Below are 19,383 nucleotides of genomic sequence, written 5' to 3'. Positions count from 1 at the left end.
TAGCTATACAAAGAATTTTATCTGGGATTTCTGGTACCAAAGTCCTCCAGCAGTTCAGCTCTCGAGTAATGTTACCAAAGCCCCAAACTAGAGCAACCTGACTGCCAATCTACTACTGGTAACATAAGCAAGGTGAAAAATGTATTGGCCAAAAAAAAAAAAAAAATCCAAATCCAATTAAATGCCTCTGTCCCACGGGTGGATGCTCTGGCTTTTTAAGACATATTTGTAACAAACAGGTACAAAGAACCTGTAGACAGATTTCATAAACTACTCTCAGGCTGTTTTAGGAGCAATATGACACCATATTTCACCAGCCACAAGGCCTGTGGTAAAGCCTTGACTCACTCCTGAAATGTGGTTTTGCATTATGAATAATACATGTTTTTCAATGATGCTCTTTTACTTCCCAAATTTCAGCATTTTAGAGTATGTATCTAAAAAATGAATATGTCTGTTAACATGAATGTTTCTCAGTATGAAAACTGTTAGCATACAAGCTGATAAAGTTTTTATACTATTACAGTTATTGGTACATTGCACTAAAACAGGTGCCACATATTCTATTGCAGGGCATCCCAAACTGTGATCCATGGTCCACTGGTGGCCCATGGAGCACTTGATAGTGATCTGCAGAGGATGGCTCTTCTCCTTTCCCAGATGCCAAATGGCATTAAAATATGGCCAAACATGCGTATCTAATATAACTGTTCCAGGCAGTCAACTGCTGTTATTACCAAACAGTTATGTGATTGTGAATGGGAGGTGGTCCTCACATTTTTCAGTGGGAGGGAATCAAAGCAGATATGTACACAAATCTAAGATGTGCATTATAAAAATGTTTGGGAATCCCTGCTATTCTGCAGCCATGCCCAGATTCAGCAAAGCAGTTAGCAAATGTTCATTTTTAAACATGTACTTAAATCCATCCCTATTCAGTAAAGCATTATGCATATTCTTAAATTCCATTGACTTCAAAGAAACTTAAGTTACAGTCTTCAGTTAAGCACATGGATTTGTGTTATGTTGTAAAGAGAGCTATTTAAGCAATTGGGTTGAGATGTTCCCTGTAAGCTGAGCGCTTGGGCGGCTGCCCAGGAGAAATTCAGGTCTGGCCTAGTTGATTGGCAGAGTGCCCACAGTTGGAAGCATGTGTTTCTACTGGTGGTGCACATCTGCACATTCTGGATGCACACAACAAAATTTATTCTGTACATGGATAGAAAATATTAGCGGGAACATTGGCTGGGACCTCAGATTCTTTTAAAAATCCTTACTGAAATTTGTAATAAAATCTATCATTACTGAGGTTCATAAAGAATATTCAGTTGTGCACAATATTACAGAAGACTTGGTGTGTTTTAAATGAAAATGAACTATCTCAAGTATAGCAGCCTGTTTACCCTTGTTTTCCATCTGTATACGTAGGAAATGGTGTCCATGTTTCATTGAAACCTTCTCTTTTATTCTGCTTGCCATACTCACTTTGAATCATTTACATCTAAGAAAGTCCAAAGACCTGATATATCTTTCTAGTGTCAAGGATTAACTGCTTTTGCCACCACTAAACATTTTGAAGCCCACTGTATTTTAATGTCTGAGGATTCATATAACTGCATTATTTAATATTTCAACCTTACTGATTCCTAGGAGGGTACTATCTCAGAATTATGAGATTCCTGTACAACTCTACATCTTTGGTGAGCAGGTCAAGCAGAGATGATTATTTCTGAATTCTAGTTTCTGCAGTCCTAATGAGGATTGGAACAGTTTATACAATATTTTAACCTGCTTCCTTTTGAGGATTACACTGTAGTAGTCAAATAGCTTCTTTCCTATGTTTTTAGTCCATGGTCATCTGAACAGCTGAACTCCAAGAATTCTCCCTGGGTATGTTTTAATTAAATACATACCTTTAAAATATCAGTAAAGAGAAAAATACATATTCTTACATGTATTTCCTTTTGAAAGACTCAATCATTTTAATGTTAACTCTTTGAGCACCCTCCATGGGAATGTATTTATTAGGCGCTATAGTTGACAGATGATGGAGTATTAGGTATTGCATGCATCTAACAAGTGGTATATAGAATAACATCTACCATTTGTTTAGCACTGATAATGTGCTCATCTCCATATAGCATCAAAATATAAAGACAGGCCTTATCTTGAAGACCTTGCATTCCAACACTATATCCTGGCTATTCCATCTTTCCTCTGTATTTATAATATAGTAAATAAGAATGCTTCAGCTCACAGGCACTGACTTTTGTTTTTGTGGGTGGATACTCTCCACCCACAATCCCTCATGCAAGTGATGAGCAGGTCCTTTGGGTGGAGAGACCAAGTGGGACTGGGGCCATGATCTGGGTGCCAGGGCTCACATGATTAACCCAGTCTTACAGGTGCTGAGTCACCCCCCCCTTTAAATGTTTGGTAGATGCTTGAACCTTGGAGTACCTATGACAACGCCTATGCCCCAGCTAAAGATGTTAAATGACCTAAACTTATTCTCTTTTAAAATGAAACAAACATAACAAGCCCCTGGCATCAGTTTACCATTAAACAATAAATCATCTTGCTGTGCCTCAGAAACTGCAATTTATAAAAAACTTAAAAAAACAACAATGGTCCAGTAACATCTTAGAGATTAACAAAAATATATAAATAGCATCACGAGCTTTCATGAGCACAACACACTTCTTCAGATGACTAATTTGTCATCTGAAGAAGTGAGTTGTGCCCATGAAATCTCATGATGCTATTTATATATTTTTGTTAGCCTCTAAGGTGCTACTGGACCATCGTTCTTTTAGTTACAGACTAACACGGCTACCCTCTGAAACTTTTTTGCAATTTTGCTTGAGTTCCCCCATTGCCACTGTAGGCCTTTCTGACATGGGATACTATATTCCCATTTACATTACACTTATAGCTATGTTGGGGTTCCCAGTTACAACATTTACAGGCCTAAAGTAAGGTTTGCTTTCATAGGTAGGGCCAAACTACATAATAATAACCATTTGATCACAATTTGTATCCAATTATATAGTTCTGTTTATAATATGTTTTGTGTTCCCATAGTGTACAGTATCTACAGTAGCGAACTGAGTGCCACCCATGCGTATACAGGACCCTTTGTCCATGTAATTAGGATGGCTTCCTCTCAGTTTCTATAACATAATATTCCACACTGCATTGTGTTATGTAGTGCATGAGCCATTAGGCAACTCTATCCTCCATTACAAGCTATCCCATATTGCTCTGCTGGTTACATGATCAAGAAACAGGAGACTCATTTAAAATGTTCAGCTATTAGTGTGGAGATTGAGCTTGCTGGTATCTACTTTTTTAATTGTATAGTTAGAGGCTGCACATTACTCTCTGACCACTGATCTGAAATGGAGGTCATCCCAATCCACCTGGTCTTAATCTGGAGCAAAGGAAACTTTCAGGCCAATCTGAATTTGGTGCTACATAATCATGTGACCACCAGAGCACTATCAGCACTTCTCAGAGCATCCTGTGGAGAACATAACGCAGTGAAATTTAAAAGATCTAAGTGTGAAAGGTCTGGTACAATTGAGCTGACAACACAAGTATGTTGGATAAGGAAACTGGACCAGAATTTCACAATCAGGCTAACCACTGCTCCAGGTAGCATACTGGAGAGCTATACAGATATCAGGGTATGTCTACACTACCCTCCTAATTCGAAGTAGGAGGGTAATGTAGGCATACCGCACTTGCAAATGAAGCCCGGGATTTGAATTTCCCGGGCTTCATTTGCATGAAGCCGGCCGGCGCCATTTTTAAATGCCGGCAGTTTGAACCCCGTGCCGCGCGGCTACACGCGGCACGGAGTAGCTAGTTCGGATTAGGCTTCCTAATCCGAACTAGCTGTACTCCTCATTCCACGAGGAGTACAGCTAGTTCGGATTAGGAAGTCTAATCCGAACTAGCTACTCCGTGCCGCGTGTAGCCGCGCGGCACGGGGTTCGAACTGCCGGCATTTAAAAATGGCGCCGGCCGGCTTCATGCAAATGAAGCCCGGGAAATTCAAATCCCGGGCTTCATTTGCAAGTGCGGTATGCCTACATTACCCTCCTACTTCGAATTAGGAGGGTAGTGTAGACATACCCTCAAAGAGGAGAGGAAGGATGCAGAATCAAAGAAGAAGAAAAGCCATTGAATCCCATTACAGGTGATGTTCAACCTATTGTGTTGGAATGCATGTTTGTGTGTGTATTAGGAATGTTAGATGTTGATTAATTGAATAATTGTGTAACCACATCAAATTTTAACAGTTATATAATAATTTAGAAGCTTTAGGGGGTAGCCGAGTTAGTCTGTTACAGGAAAAAAAACAACAAATGGTCTAGTAGTACTTTATAGACTAACAAAACATGTAGATGGTATCATGAGCTTTTGTGAGCACAGCCCACTTCTTCAGATGACCGGAGTTATGAGTTTGGGCTGTGTAAACCCAAAATAAATAGGAGAGGGGAAGGGAAAGGGGTAGGGAAGAAACAGAGAAGGGGGTGGGAGACAAAGCATCGGTAAGTATCTGAAGACTGGATAGTTAAACCGAAGCAGATGAAAGTCAAAGTCAATAGATAGACTCCCATGTCAGGAAGGATACATCTATTGACTTTGATTTTCATCTGCTTCAGTTTAACAATTCAGCCTTCAGATACTTACTGATGCTCTGTCCCCAATCCCCATCCTTTTTCTTCCCTTTCTCTTCCCCTCTCCTATTTATTTTGGGTGTACACATCCCATACTCATAATTCTGGTCATCTGAAGAAGTGGGCTGTGCCCATGAAAGCTCATGATACCATCTACATGTTTTGTTAGTCTATAAAGTGCTACCAGGCCATATATAATTATTTGATAGTCTCCAGGAGCAGGGGCAGTAGCCAATGAATTCCCTGGCCCCAGTCGTGGAGAGCCCCCTACTACTCCATGTTACTCCCTCTGATACAGAGGCAGCAGCCCCTGTCTGCAGGGAGCCTGAGGTTCCCATGGATAGAAGCTGCGATGGCATCCTACAGAGCATCCTCTGTTCGCAGCGAGCCTGAGCCTGCTGCTGACACAGGCTGCTCCACAGCAGCTCCTACCCGCCCATGCTGCTACCTCTGATACAGAGGCAGCAAGGGTGGGGAGAGTGTGTGTAGTTGACCTGATTAACCGATAAGCCCATCTTTTCAGTTAATTGTGTAGTCAATTACATGCTGACATCCCTAGTGTGCCTGAGAGAGAGACTAACTGATTTGTGGAAAAGAATGACCAGAGTATGATGAGAGTAGCTAGAAGAATCCAACTGTGGAAGGGGAACCAGTTAAAAGTGCCTATTTGATACTCTCTCTCTTTCTGCTTTGTATTTGCATACATAAAATCAATAGCAATGGTGAAACCTCTAGTGGACAAGTTTCAGAGAGGTAGTTGTGTTGGTCTTTTTTCGGGAAAAGCAACAAGGAGTGCAGTGGCCTTTCTTTTCTTACTGTACAGGCAGTCCCCGGGTTACATGGATCCGACTTACATCGGATCCCTACTTACAAATGGGGTGAGGCAACCCCGCACTAGCTGCTTCCCCCCAGCAGACCAGGGAGACGCGAAGCTAGCGCCCCCCCCCCCCGCAGACCAGGGAGACGCAAAGCTAGCGCCCCCGCCCCAGCAGACCAGGGAGACGCAGAGCGGCTTTTCTCAGCAGACACCTCAGCTTGAGAATAAAGGACTGAGGGAAGTGAGGTGTGGGAGAATAAAACTGAGCTCTGGAGAAATGTTTGGCTAGAGTTTCCCCTACAATATGTACCAGTTCTGACTTACATACAAATTCAACTTAAGAACAAACCTACAGTCCCTATCTTGTACGTAACCTGGGGACTGCCTGTATTGGTGAAACAGATCTCAGTGAACTGGAAATCCCCAACATGCCCTCTGTCTACACACTAATGCAGGACAATGTAGCACTTTAAAGACTAACAAGATGGTTTATTAGATGATGAGCTTTCGTGGGCCAGACCCACTTCCTCAGATCAAAAAGTGGGTCTGGCCCACGAAAGCTCATCATCTAATAAATCATCTTATTAGTCTTTAAAGTGCTACATTGTCCTGCATTTTGCTTCAGCTACCCCAGACTAACACAGCTACATTTCTATCACTATTCTACACACTAATGGCATTCATCTCATAATCACACACATATGGTGCCCCAGACACCCTCAGGCCCTGCTGTCAAAATACAGTCCGCGAGTTAAATGCCAGTTACAGTACTTTGAGTTCTGCCTACTCCCTTTCTTCCTATGGTGGAACCACAGCAGCTGGAAATGCAATGACACATCTTGGCTATTGTTAGCTTCTTAGGCCTGGTGTTTTCAGAATGGCGTCCAGATGTCACACATTTTTAAACAGAGACAGTAATAACATGAATCAAGGCATTTAATTAATTTGGCTGGGATGTCAGTATATAACCAGCTAGCTCAGGAACCCCCTGCAATTTATCCGGCTCCCTGATGTAGCCAAGACAGGAGTTTCTCTGAGCATTAATATTTCACCTATCTGGAGGAACACAAAAATGTCTGAGACTCATTTCTCTAGCTTTAGGCCCAGATGAATTGCAATGCTCATCTTTCCTTTTCAACCTGGCCCAACTTTCTGTAATTGCCATTATAGATTGAACATAGCAAAAGCACATTCCTCAGATTTCTGCCCATAGTTTCCCTACCAGGAACATAGGAACTGATGTACTGGATCAGACCCATGATCCATCTCCGCTTGGCTCTAAACCTACCGCTAGAAGAGACTGCCCATTCACCCTGCCACGATTCACCTGAAACACAAGGCCCACGTATGATGGACATCTCACCCTTAAGTCTACAAAATAACCAGATGAGAAGATGAGAAGTTTGGTTAGCCTCATACTGGAAATAGACTAAATTTAGTGAGTACATGATTAATGCTATCTGTCTAGCTCATCGGCTTGCTGTGGAGAGAATGGTTTATGTGGAAAAATATTTTTAAAACATGTTTTGTTAGAGGGGTAGTTATAAAAAATAGTTCTAGGCTTCGTTTGTAGGACCCAGAACAATGGAACCCTGACATCTCATCACTCTGCACTGACAACTTGTCATTGTTGTGAAAGCACAAGTACTTTTTAAACCCTTTTTATTTCCACAGATCGACAATGGCTGCTAGTCAAAGTAGGGGAGACTGGCACTAATGCCAGCAAAGCACATTTTGAGATTTTGTGGAATCTCCCCCTCCACTCACACCCTCTTTTCTATGTCCCACAATGCAGAGGAAGATCACTGCATTATAAAGCATCAGCAATCTGTACAAGGGAAAAAAAGTTATTTTGGTCAACTTGCATCTGATGTGGGACTGAGATAGGATGCTGTCATTCATGGAACAGTGAGAGGTTCAGCTCAAAAGAGGAGAGTGATGCTTGGGAGAGATTCCAATGGGAGGAAATTGTGAGAAGAGAGAGGACTAAGGAAGGCAGGCTACAGCTATATATGACGAGGAACAAGAAAGAGGAGGCTTGAAGCCAAAGTAGTGGAGACAGAGAACAGAGTGTTGGTTCTAAAGAATAACTGCAATGAGGGCAACTTTTCACCCAGGAGCAGTGCTGCAGCACAATTCGATCCCAGCTACACAGGCAATCTCAAGATGTGTTATATCAGTGTTTCCCAACATGTTTGTAAATATAATGAGGACAGAAGGTAAAAGTATACTCCAGATCAATAAGTACTCAGAGTGTTAGCTACACCCTTGTACCCTATAAACTACAGTATCTAAGCGGCGAAGATAGTTGGTTAAAGACAAAGTGGGCAGTCTCAATTCTGGGTCTTCATTTTTATGGGTTTAGGACAAGGCCCTTCGTATTAAGTGAATGTTTCTAAGATTAACTTGTGTGTGTTGCTGCTGTTTATTGAGGCATGTTAACACCAACGTTAAAGAGCATTACTGTGAATTTAAAAATCATACTGCTCTCTGAAAATGCTTTTCTTTCAGATTTTGTTATTTAGATATTATTATTTTATTATTACCACCTAGAAATTAGATGGTAAACTGTCTCATATTGTGAACTGGTCTACAGACAGGCTCGCACTGATTTAACTACATCAATTTCCTAAAACATTTGTTATTTCAGTGTAAGGTCTTGTCTCCACTTCCTGGGAGATCAACATTGCAGAAATTGTTCTGCTAGGGGGTCTATTTAGCAAGTTTAGTAAGGACCCACTAAACTGACTGTTGATTGTGTCCCTATTGACTTCAGTAATTTACTACTGGGTTGCAAGGAGTAAGGGAAGTCAATGGGGGTATGTCTACACGGCAGTGTTATTTCAGAATAATTGATGTTATTTCGAAATAAAGTGCATGTCTACACAGCAGCATTATTTTGAAAAAATGTCAAGATGAAGGACTTCTTATTGACTCCTTTAACCCCAATTTCATGAGGAGTAATGAAAGTCAGAGGAAGAGTGCTCTTCCTGCTGTGGAGACAGCGACAAAAGCTGAAATAAGCTATTTTGACTTCAGCTATGCAATTGACATAGCTGAAGTTGTGTATCTTAATTTGACTTTTGCCCAGCTGCATAGACATGACCAGAAAGAGTTATTTCCATCAACCCCCCACAGTGGGGATGCCCGGAAATTCAAACTAAGGTACAGAGACTCCAGCTATGCTATTCCCATAGCTGGAGTTGCATATCTTAGTTTAACTTTGTCCCATAGTGTAGACCAAGCATATGTTTGAGTGAGGACAATCTTATTTTGAAATACATGTGGCTTTGTTGATGGTCAGTAGTAGCCCTGTGTGTTTACCCACTGCTCTGTTGGGAGGCGCTCCCATTCTTGGCTGAAGGGTGTGAGTGCTGCTGTCACACAAATAATAAATACCAATGGGGTTTTTTAGAGCTGAAAGTAGGGGAGAGGAAAAGAGGGTGAGAGGTTTATTCTAAGAGGGGTGGTTGAGATTCTGTGGCCTGCACTGTGCAAGGGGTCAGACTAGATGATCATAATCGTCCCTTCTGACCTTAAAGTCTATGAGTCTATGAGGGGAAAACCCTTAGGATCAGTCCAGCGTTTTCCATTCTCCTTTTCATAGGGGAGCAAAGATTGGGAAATCAGGTTTTAAACAGGACTCCCGGGGCACATTAACACAAACGAAGCGGATGTAGGACCTTCACCTCAATTTGTCTGACCCTGACTGGAGCCCCCCACCTACCCTGCCCCACCCCGCGGGACAGCGTGTGGGCGCCCACCCCGCAGAGGCGCGCCGGGGTCAGGCCCGGGAGCGGTGTAGTGAGACAGACAGCGGTGACTACGAAGGGGAACGTTTCTTACAGGCAATTCGCACAGCATAGGGAGGCGGCAGGCTGATGGGGGAGTGATCGTCTTCAGGCCCCTCTACCACTGAACGGGGCCCCTCGGGAGGCGTCTTACCGGCGGGCAGCGGGGAGGTGGAGACTGTGCTGAGCAGCACCACGCAGACAGCCACAACATCCCATAACTTCATCTTAGAGTCCCTTCCGACGCAGGCCCCTGGCGGAGAGGAGACACGAGGTTAGGGCCGCGCAGGCTGCGCGCTAGCTGCGCGCCGGGTTCCCCACGGTGCCTGCGCCGCCTGGGGAAGGGATGGCTCAGAAACCTTCCAGCAGGGCAGGTGCTGGCGTGAAAGCTCCCGCGGGGAGCGGAGGAGGAGGGATCGCTCCAGCCTCCTGTGTGGGGCACTCTCCTCTACACCCTAAGCGAGCCAGGTACTGAGCGCACCTCCCCGCTGTGCCAGCCGCTCATTGTCACCAGGAGGCTCCCACCAGCTCAATCCCTGCTCTCCCGCCGAGGGCCTGCGTCTCGTGGGGCCTTTTAATAAATCGCAGAGGGCTGGGGAGCGGCGGGGGTTGTTGCGAAACGCACAAGGTCCAGGAGGGGCGCTTCTTAGTCCCGCGGATCGGGCTGCAGGCAAAGGGGGAACATCTGCCACGCGGCCTCCTTGCAATGGATCGGGCAGGGCAACCCCCTCCCCCCCACTCGCTCCTCCCCCGCGGCGGTCCCCGCCACACCCTGCCGGGCTGGGGGCAGGCGACTGGGAGCCAGAAGCGCGCGATGAAGTCAAACAGGCGCTGAAATGTTGCCCCGGCTCCGCGCGCGGCACGGGGAGGCGGCGAGGTGGGGCGCTCGAAAGGCGAACCCTGTTGACACGGCTCGTTGTGGCTCCTCAGGGGCAACCGGGGTCAGGCGGGTTTTCCTCAAACCAGTCGCGCTGTAACTGAAGCCCATCGCACTGCTCGATCAAAGACAGGACTTGGCCACTTTCAGGGTTTTGCTAGTAAAATGTTATGGGCACCAGGAGGGCGTTAGGGGGCTTCGTCCTGAGAGGAGCGAGAAATCTGTTCCTGCTTTATTTACATCCTCCCCGCTCCACCCTGCTCTCCGCTTTTCGCAGACACCTAGGCCTGGGCAGATTCGTGCATCTTCCTGGTCTAGCAGACGTCAGCGTTCGCTTGTTTGTAATTTTGGCTTTGAGAGGAAACTCGCTGAAACTGGTTTATTCGGATCTGGTGAACGCGGGGCCGGATTTTACTTTGACCTCTCTGCGGACAGACTTTGCTTCAGTAAAGACAGTTGGATTTAGCCCTTGCTAGCCAGGGAGGTTGACTGTAATATAAGCAAGAAATGAATGTGGCACCTTCCGCGGTCCTGAAAATGTATTTAAGCACACACAGAAAAAGAACTAAAGGAGGCCTTTCCCTTCCCTGAATATGTGGGACTAATCGAGAGGAGTGGGATCCAGACAGCTCCTCGTGGGAGGATCAAACTGTCCGGAATAAAGAACGACACGAGCTGTGTAAATCTATCAACTCCAAGGTCGCGGTACGTTTGAAAGCCAAGTACCACCGAAAACACCCAGCGTCCCTGAATCTTCTCCCCGCCCCACTACCTCCATGTAACTGCAACTGATTTCCCTTCTGGCTCGAGAAGAATGTTCCAGTTAAGAGTTTTCTTTTCTGCACGTTGGAGGAGGGGGAGCGGGGTGGGATGGGTGTTAACTGGATGTACATTCTGCACTCATGTTTTGTACAGCGGGGTTTGGAATGGGGGATATTTAACCAAGAAAGGTCCAGTTCGTTCTTCCCCCATTAGACAGAATCCCTTCTGAGCCCAGAGATGTCATCTCGGGTGGTATGAGGCATTAGGGACATTAGCCCCAATCTCGCGTTCAGAACGGGGCTACCTTATCGGAAGCCTTCCTCTGCCCTGAAGTATCCTTAGAGCATGAACAAGGCCCTTCATGCCTGTCTGTCCTGGGCAGTTCTTAGCGGAGTCTTTATTATGCGGGAGTTTTAGGGAGAGATTTGCAGATCACGGCCGCTCTGAAATTTGTGGTAAATTTTCAGCTGAGTTTCATGTGGGTCTAGAATCTCATCCTTGATTTCAGTTATTGCTGCCAGCGAAGACTGGCCAAGCCACATCTCCTGTGCAGCTTGCCTTTCACGACAGAGCCATTCCTGAAGGTCCACGTTCAACTCACGTTTTCTCTACCATTGGCAAAATCTGGGTCTCTTTCTTGCGGCTTTGCTCAAAACAAGCCCTCCCCCTCCCCCTTTTTTGGAATTTGTTTTCAAAAGAGAGAAGAAACCAGGAATTCGGCACCGTGAACTCTCCTGAAATAATCCAACCGTGGAGAAGAACTTGCAGCATGGAAAGCGATTCCGGTTTCCTTAAGCGGGGAGTTAAAGGGATGGGGAATTCTTGATGAGTTTTCCCCAAATGGGAAGACACAAATGGGGTTGGAGCGCTAGAGGGCAGTGTAAACCGGCCGCTTGATCTGCGACAGTGTGTACCCACCCATCGCAGTACGGAGACTTTACTATGTTTGTGTAGCCCAGCATGGTGCGTGCAGTGAGACATTTGTATGTTGATGCTACTCTTTGGGAAGCAACAGGAGTGAATGGGATCCCGCGTGGACGGCTGGTGGAAAATTCCTCCACCAAGTTTCAGTCCGACCCACCTGGTAGCAAAAATAATTTGTAACTGAGAACTTGGCATGCGGGGCTCCCAGCCAGCATATGCGGCACCTTTAGAGACTGGCGCTGTGGCCTCTTCAGCATCCCTCCTAACTTAGACCTCGATTTCAAAAGTTTTGCTTTGCTCTTAAAAGCTCTGATCCCTACTTAATAGCTTGGCAGAAACTGACCTGCAGAGCTACGCCTCGAGGAAGTTCTGAAGAGCAGTCTGGTCAATAACTTTATACGCGGAGGTGGCATCTGTCAGCCCTTTGGAAACATCCCTCAGTGCGGGCCGAATCAGAGCCAATAAACTCTTCCTGGCGTCCCCAGCGCTCTGTTCATGGCCGGGCACTATTTTAGATCTCGATGGGTAGGGAGCCCCGCGCTTGCTTTGTGGGGCTTGAAACGACTCCTGGATGGAAGGGTTTCTTCGCACACCCTTTAGTTCGACCTCGGAGGCCTTTAGCCAGGTGCTGCGGGCTTCCCGCTTGGCGGCGGCGGTCCGGATAGCAGCGTGGGAGGATGCAGAGGTGAGACGGCGCTGGGGCCCGGCCCGTGTGAGTCTCCCCCGGATTGCTTACAGCCCAATATAAGCACTTAGCTTTGCCGGCGGGCTGCGGAGCTCTGCGTGGGAGACGCTGCAGGCTGGTGAGGGCAGCAAGCGGCTCCCCCGCCGCAGGCGCCTGCCTTGCGGGGGGGTGGGGGGGGCTTGTGACTCAGTTTCCCGTTGCGGCTTCTGCATCGCGCAGCCAGCAGCAACTGCCGGGTCAGGCCGCGTCTGTGGCGGCGAAAGGAGCCCTCCCCCATCGCCAGGCGGGGAGCGAGCCCCGCGGTGCTCGGCGCTGCCGCACAGGGTGCAGCTGGCTAGAGGCTCTGGGGAGACACCGCGTCTCCACCCCCAAGTCTTAGCCCTACCTCGGGGGCTCAGGGGCCCGCGCTTCTGATTGGAAATTCATTCCCGGCCCCTCGCTCCGGGCTGGGCAGGGCGCCCTAGGCGCAGAGGTTTGCACGGACCCAAGTGATCTAAGCAGACTCTCCAGCTACTTCCCAAATCCGGGGGAGCCCCTTGGCCCTGTGCATTTACCACGAGTGCTCTGGCTCCTCCCGTGTCCCACAGGAGCAGCGATCCAGGGCCCTGGCCGGCAACCTTTCCCCGCCTGCCCTGCGCCACCCCCAGCGCCGCGCCACGGGCCGAAACGTCCCCTCACCTTTGAGACGGTCTCGTCGGACCCCGCACGGACATTAACTCCAGGAAGCCCGGCTGGCCGCCAAGGGCTGCATGTGGCTCAGCTCGGGGAAAGTTCACGATTCCGGGACAGGGGAAGGGGCCGCCCCGTGCGCCCTGCCCCGCCGCCGCAGGTGCGCGGTCCCCGCGGAGAGCAGAGGCCGCGCCCGGCTCTCGCTGGTCCTTGCCCTGCAGCCGAGTCCCGGCTCAGCAAAGGCAGCTGCCCGCGCCGCCTGGCAGCGGGAACTGGCGGTGGAGGCTGCTGCTGCGCTCCTGCCTGGAAACCTGAGCGAGACACCCCATCAACAGCTGCGGGAAGACACAGGCAGGCATCGGGGCGCCTGGGACGCCAGCGGGGCCTGGGGCAAAGGGGCAGCGCCGCATGCAGCGCGCACAGGAAAGGAGCCGCCCGCGGGAGAGGCTGTGGCTGGAGCCGGGGTTTGTAACCGAGCAGCAGCAGCAAGTCTTGCTCCGGCTGGCAGGGATCGCGTCACGCTGCAAGATTAGATCCAAGAGGGACGTGGAGAGTAAGAGCGACCACTCCTGCAATCCAGACTTGAGAGCATCCAGCGCCTCCCGACAGCAACATGCGCGGGGCCCTCTTCACTCCGCTGGCCGCAGCGCGCCGGGTGGGAGCGAGCCGCCTTGGGGGGACCTGCCACCGGAGGGGGTCTCCCACGAGGGCTGAGGTGAGCGCGCAGTCCAAAGCGCGAAGCAATCGATTTGCCAGGGCGAAGCCGCAATGGAGATGGATTTATAGGCCCGCTTCTCGTGACGCGCCCTCCGCTGCCGCCTCTGATTCGCTTTCGGATCTAAACACACGTTAGCCCCCAACACTGGATCCTACAGAGTTTCCAAATATCTCTTGGCTGAAGTCAGCGGCTCGACATATCGTGTATTACATAGCAAGCAAGGAAGAAGGCTTCTGAAGTTGGCCGGCATCTTAGGCTACATTTTCAAGCGGATGTAACATAACACCACACTTTGGTCCAAGCCCTCGCACTCAGAATCTCAATTCCAAAGCTGTCACACCATTGCCAAAGGAACAGGTCAGAGAAGGCTGCGGGAAAACGGATTTCACCGCAGGTCCCCGCTCCCCCGCCCCGCAGAATGCCCTTATCCCGCGTAGCAGGTGAGCATAACCCTAGGCAAAAGGCGCGGGGGTTCGAAGAACAGCGTAAGGAGACTAGATCCAGGGAACTAGACCGAGCTGAAACCCTTTTTTTTTTTGCATAGCGGTGGAAAGAGCAGCACGAGCTTGGTAGTGCTTAGCTTCGCTGCTGATTTCTAAGGCACTATTAGGCAGATCGCCGTCGTAAAAGGAAATACGGTCTGTCTCATTCACTTAGCATATCAGCTTTCTCCCAGACGTAGACTGCCTATTCAATGTGTTGTAACTCTTTACACTGTGTGACCAAGATATCGCCTTCGATTTAAAAGCTGAGCTGAAGATGCAAACGGGTTTCGCGAGAAGGACGGTGTCCCCTGTTTCACTAGCTGGAGGCCTAAGCAAGTGTAAACGTGTATTTCTTGTGTTCTCGACTCTGCCAGTCGTTCTGAGTTAGGAAGTCCTCTGCAGCCGATGGATTGAAATTAAAGGGAAGAGGGCTTGGAAAACAGGAGAAGGGCTCAAGGAAATGTGGAAACAAACCACTTTTGATTAAAAATCAAGGCCGACCAGTTTAGAAGGACTGGCAGCAAAAGCGTGCAAAAGCCCGTGACTTTCCTGACCGTAGAAGGGAATGAAAACATAACTTTTTGTGTCGCACCTTGGGTGAGCGTGGACTGCCTCACAAGCTCTTTCTGGCCAATGCAACAGACCCTGACCGCCCTCTTATTTAACTTCAATTAGATCCACAGTGTACGCATAGAAATAATGTCTGTTAGACGGAGGCTTTGAAAGGAGTGACCAGTAACTAACTAATCGATCACTCGATCGGGCGAAGACATTCCTCCAGATTTTACTTGATATTTTTCATCCTTTCCTTCACAGAAAAATAGGAACACCCTCCTCGAACAAAACAAAAAAACCTCTTGCTGGAGACCCACTGGAACATTTGCTTTTGAGTTTTGAATCTGTTTCTGTACAGTATCAGTTGATAAGGAAACTAGTCAGAACTTTACCGATAGCTCTGATGACGCAGAGGAGTAGAGGCGAAAGCCCAGTTTCAGTCAATTCAGTTTAAAAAGAGAGAGTAAAAAAATCAAGGTTATCTAAATGGAAAAAGATTCAGCTAATAGGATATTACCAACAATTCTTAGTTCTTGGAAAGCCCTTAGCAAGTTGCGCTTATAATCGAGACTTTGGTTCTGTGCTACGCAGGAGCTGGAAAGGAAGCGACAAAGCCGCTTTAGAAAACGGAAGATGAGATGAAGGGAGCACAGTGAACTCTCAAAAAGGAGTTTCTGAATAGATTACCACCATGCCAGGTTCAAGCAATGAGATATGCTAACTACAGGCAGCACAAATGATTTCTAGTGACTTCCTCACCTGACAGAGTAAAGGGGAAACAATAGAAATAGGGTAAAATGTAAGTGCTGGGACGTTATTAAAAGACTTTATTGAAAGTCAATTCTCCGAATATACTCCAGGTAAAAGGATACTTTAAAATACTGCCTGTATATCTTCCATTAGGGATTTGTAAAGGGGGAAAATGTGTTCTCGATCAATTTGTTCCTTTTCAGTTAACTAGACATCGGGGCTTTTTAAAGCCAATTTCCCGATTAAAGGAAATGGGGCATTTTGTTTGGAAAACAGTATCAATATGCCATTGTTTCCCACTGGCCTTAGCAAGTGGCTTTGATTCTTTCTTGTGCAGACCAATCGCCTGAGATGTCAGCCCAGCTCTATCTAGTACCAGTAATGTTGTTAAGTTTTATAGGGGAGGCTAGGATTGGGAAGGACTTACTGGCAGAAGTTTGGAATGGCTGCATTTTTCATGAGCAAAGATGAAAAGTAGGACAATTAATTGTGACATTAAAAAGTTGTGATTAATCATGGTTCTAATCACACTGTTAAACAATAATATAATATCAATTTATTTGAATCTAATATTTTTGTATGTTTTTCTACATTTTCAAGTATATCAATTTTGATTACAAAACAATACAAATTGTACAGTGCTCACTTTATATTATTTTGATTACAAATATTTGTACTGTTCAGAGAGAAATAAATCATATTTTCCAGTTGCCTCTTTCACATACTGTAATGTAATCTCTTTATCCTGAAAGTACAATTTACAAATATAGAATTATTATATTTTTACATAACTATGCTCAAAACGAAAACAATTGAAAATTTTAGAGCTTACAGGTGAAAGCAGGAAGGAGCATATGAATGTTTGGCATATCTGGCATGTAAATACCTTGAAATGCTGGCTACAACAGTGCCATGGGAATGCCTGTTTTGAATTTCAGGGGACATTGTACAAAAAGCAGGCAGCATTGTCTTCTATAAATGTAAACAAACTTGTTTGTCTTAGTGATTGGCTGAACAAGATGTAGGGCTGAGTGGACTTGTATGAGATGAGCTAAAATATTGTTTCTTTTGTTCACCTTTCCTACAGAGCAAATATTTGTAATACAAATAATACTATAAAGTGAGCATAGTACACTTTGTATTCTATGGTGTAATTGAAATCAATATAGCTGAAAATGTAGAAAACATCCAAAATATTCATAATACATTTAAATGTGTATTCTATTATTTAACATTGTGATTAAAACTACATTTGTCACTATTTTTTAAACCTGGGTGGTCAAAGGTGCCTGGTACAAGCCCTTTTACAATTTACCATGTGGATATCACCCTCCACATATGCACTCTGAATAGCTGTGTATGTGTGTGAAGAATATGTGAATATAACATACTACATGAGACTGTCTTAATTTATGTGCACTTCCTTCCTGCACTGTGGGTTCCCTTTTCTGTGTCCATGAAATGGGGCAGTGTGTAATTTGCCTCCTCTCCTCACTGCACAGTGTTGGAAACAGGCATTTGTGAAAAAATGTTCCCATTTTCCAGCCATCTTTAACTTATGCTCTTTGGGGCACAGACGCTGTCATAGACAGTCTATTTGTACAAGGCTTAGCACAATGGAGCTCTTACCAGACTGAGGCCTCTAGATGTGACCACAATAAAATGTTGAATGTTAGATGTTACTTTGCAGTAAAATAGTAAAACTTGAAGTGTCATGGTGATGTGCCTGACAGTCCAACAGGCTCAATATAGTGTCAGTGGAAGCCCCTTGTACGGTGCATGAATTTTAATATTTCCACCGATGCATCTCAGTGTGATGGAAGGAAAAAGCCAATAGCCCAACATATTAGTGGAAGGTATCTCTCTAACCCCTGCCTGCCTGCCTGCCTGCCTTATAAACATAAATGATATTTAGATGCATCCACATATCCATTTACTGAAAACCCATTTGGCCAGTAGGTGATCGTTTTCACAGGAGCAACCAGGGCCAAACTGCTAAATGTTATGGGACTTTGTGGACATATTTTTAGGCCAGCAACCTGGTGCCACTATGGTGAGGCTAGTGAATAGAATAAGGCTACTATTCTGTTTTTTTTCTTCAGATGAAATTATTTTTGTGATCTAGATTAATTCTAATGGATTTTTCTTGCAAATATATTTTGAAAGTTTAAGATCATAAGTGTTTCAGATTAATCTGTCCTTCAGTGTTACCAATTCTGCAATTCTGTAAGGGTATGTCTACACTACCCTCCTAGTTCGAACTAGGAGGGTAATGTATGCATACCGCACTTGCTAATGAAGCCCGGGATTTGAATTTCCCGGGCTTCATTAGCATAAGCGGGGAGCCGCCATTTTTAAATCCCCGCTGCTTCGAACCCCGTGTAGCGCGGCTACACGGGGCTCGAACTAGGTAGTTCGGACTAGGGTGCCTATTCCGAACTACCGGTACACCTCGTTTCACGAGGAGTACCGGTAGTTCGGAATAGGACCCTAGTCCGAACTACCTAGTTCGAGCCCCGTGTAGCCGCGCTACACGGGGTTCGAAGCAGCGGGGATTTAAAAATGGCGGCTCCCCGCTTATGCTAATGAAGCCCGGGAAATTCAAATCCCGGGCTTCATTAGCAAGTGCGGTATGCATACATTACCCCGCTAGTTCGAACTAGCGGGGTAGTGTAGACATACCCTAAGTATGTTGGGATGAAATGTTTCAAATCCATCTTCAACTAATGTCCAACCAGTTCTGAAGCGGTAGCCACTATAGTGGCTACTGCTATAGCAAACTAGCCACACTCAACCAGCTAAATAGCCCCATTGTTCTAGCCAAATAACCACACTCAGCTGGTCAAATAGCCACATATGGCTAGTGTGTTGGACACCACGGAACTAAACTTACTGATTTATAATGTAATTGGCTACATTCCATAGCAACAATTTTGCCATTCAATGGGAATAACAGCTAGCTACTCTGAAATAACGTTCAGATAAATAACTCTATTAGAAGTTTTTTTTAACTTCAGACTGCTTATTACCATAGCTGTTCCACTTGATTAGAGATGAATTTGTACAATACAGATTTAACATGGGAACATCAGAGTAAATATGTTATTCTCTACTGCAAGTTTTTCAAAAATGTGTAGGAATATTCACTTAAAAGTCTAAACTATTTCAAGTAAAGACATTTCACTAATGGGCAGCTGAGATCATCTTCAAAGTTCAGGTTTTTTGTGGACAACAGCAAATCAATGTGATCTATTCGAATGAAATTATGTGTTTGGCATCTGTATTCTAAAGTGATGGACACCTGAGAATTATGTCTACTAATCTATCTATGTGCTTTAAAACAGAAAGAAGGTGCTTACAGGATAAAGACACAAGAGAAAGGATGGAACAAAGGAAGTATGTCCCCTTTTTATAGATGAGGAATTGAGGCACATTGGAAATAAATGACTTGCCCAGGCAACAAAATAAGCATATGGCAGAGCTAGCAGTTGAAACCTGTTCTCCAGGGCCTTAGTTGAATGCCTTAACCACAAGTCCATCTTTACTAATTAAACCTGTACTGTAAATATTGACTACACTAAGTTTAATTTTCTACTCAGTTGCATTGCTTTTATGTTGGTGTAACTCTATTGATTCTCATGGAATTACACAAGTGTAATGAG

The 19,383-nt window shown here is 45.9% G+C and overlaps 1 protein-coding gene and 1 long non-coding RNA gene across 4 annotated transcripts in view; one reads left to right on the top strand and one right to left on the bottom strand.

Annotated features, from left to right (window-relative positions):
- GDNF (glial cell derived neurotrophic factor) overlaps positions 1-14,027 on the bottom strand; it is a 25,891-nt gene extending 11,864 nt beyond the window's left edge. Inside the window, exons 1-2 of one of the 3 annotated variants that reach the window (XM_075932526.1) lie at positions 13,223-14,027; positions 9,352-9,549 (exon numbers count right to left, since the gene is read on the bottom strand). In XM_075932526.1, the coding sequence (XP_075788641.1) occupies positions 9,352-9,523 (172 nt within the window). In that variant the 5' untranslated portion in view covers positions 9,524-9,549; positions 13,223-14,027. The remainder of the gene's footprint in view (positions 1-9,351; positions 9,550-13,222) is intronic. The other 2 variants (XM_075932527.1, XM_014581765.2) reach the window with 2 other exon arrangements.
- Positions 7,588-19,383, top strand: LOC142829967 (uncharacterized). The gene is made up of 2 exons (XR_012904946.1): positions 7,588-7,724; positions 19,066-19,383. It is a non-coding gene; the product is annotated as an uncharacterized LOC142829967 (long non-coding RNA).

The sequence above is a fragment of the Pelodiscus sinensis genome, chromosome 6 (assembly GCF_049634645.1).
Source record: "Pelodiscus sinensis isolate JC-2024 chromosome 6, ASM4963464v1, whole genome shotgun sequence".
NCBI lineage: Eukaryota > Metazoa > Chordata > Testudines > Trionychidae > Pelodiscus > Pelodiscus sinensis.
The sequence above is the reverse complement of the archived record's forward strand: the minus strand, read 5'-3'. Positions and strand labels throughout refer to the sequence as shown.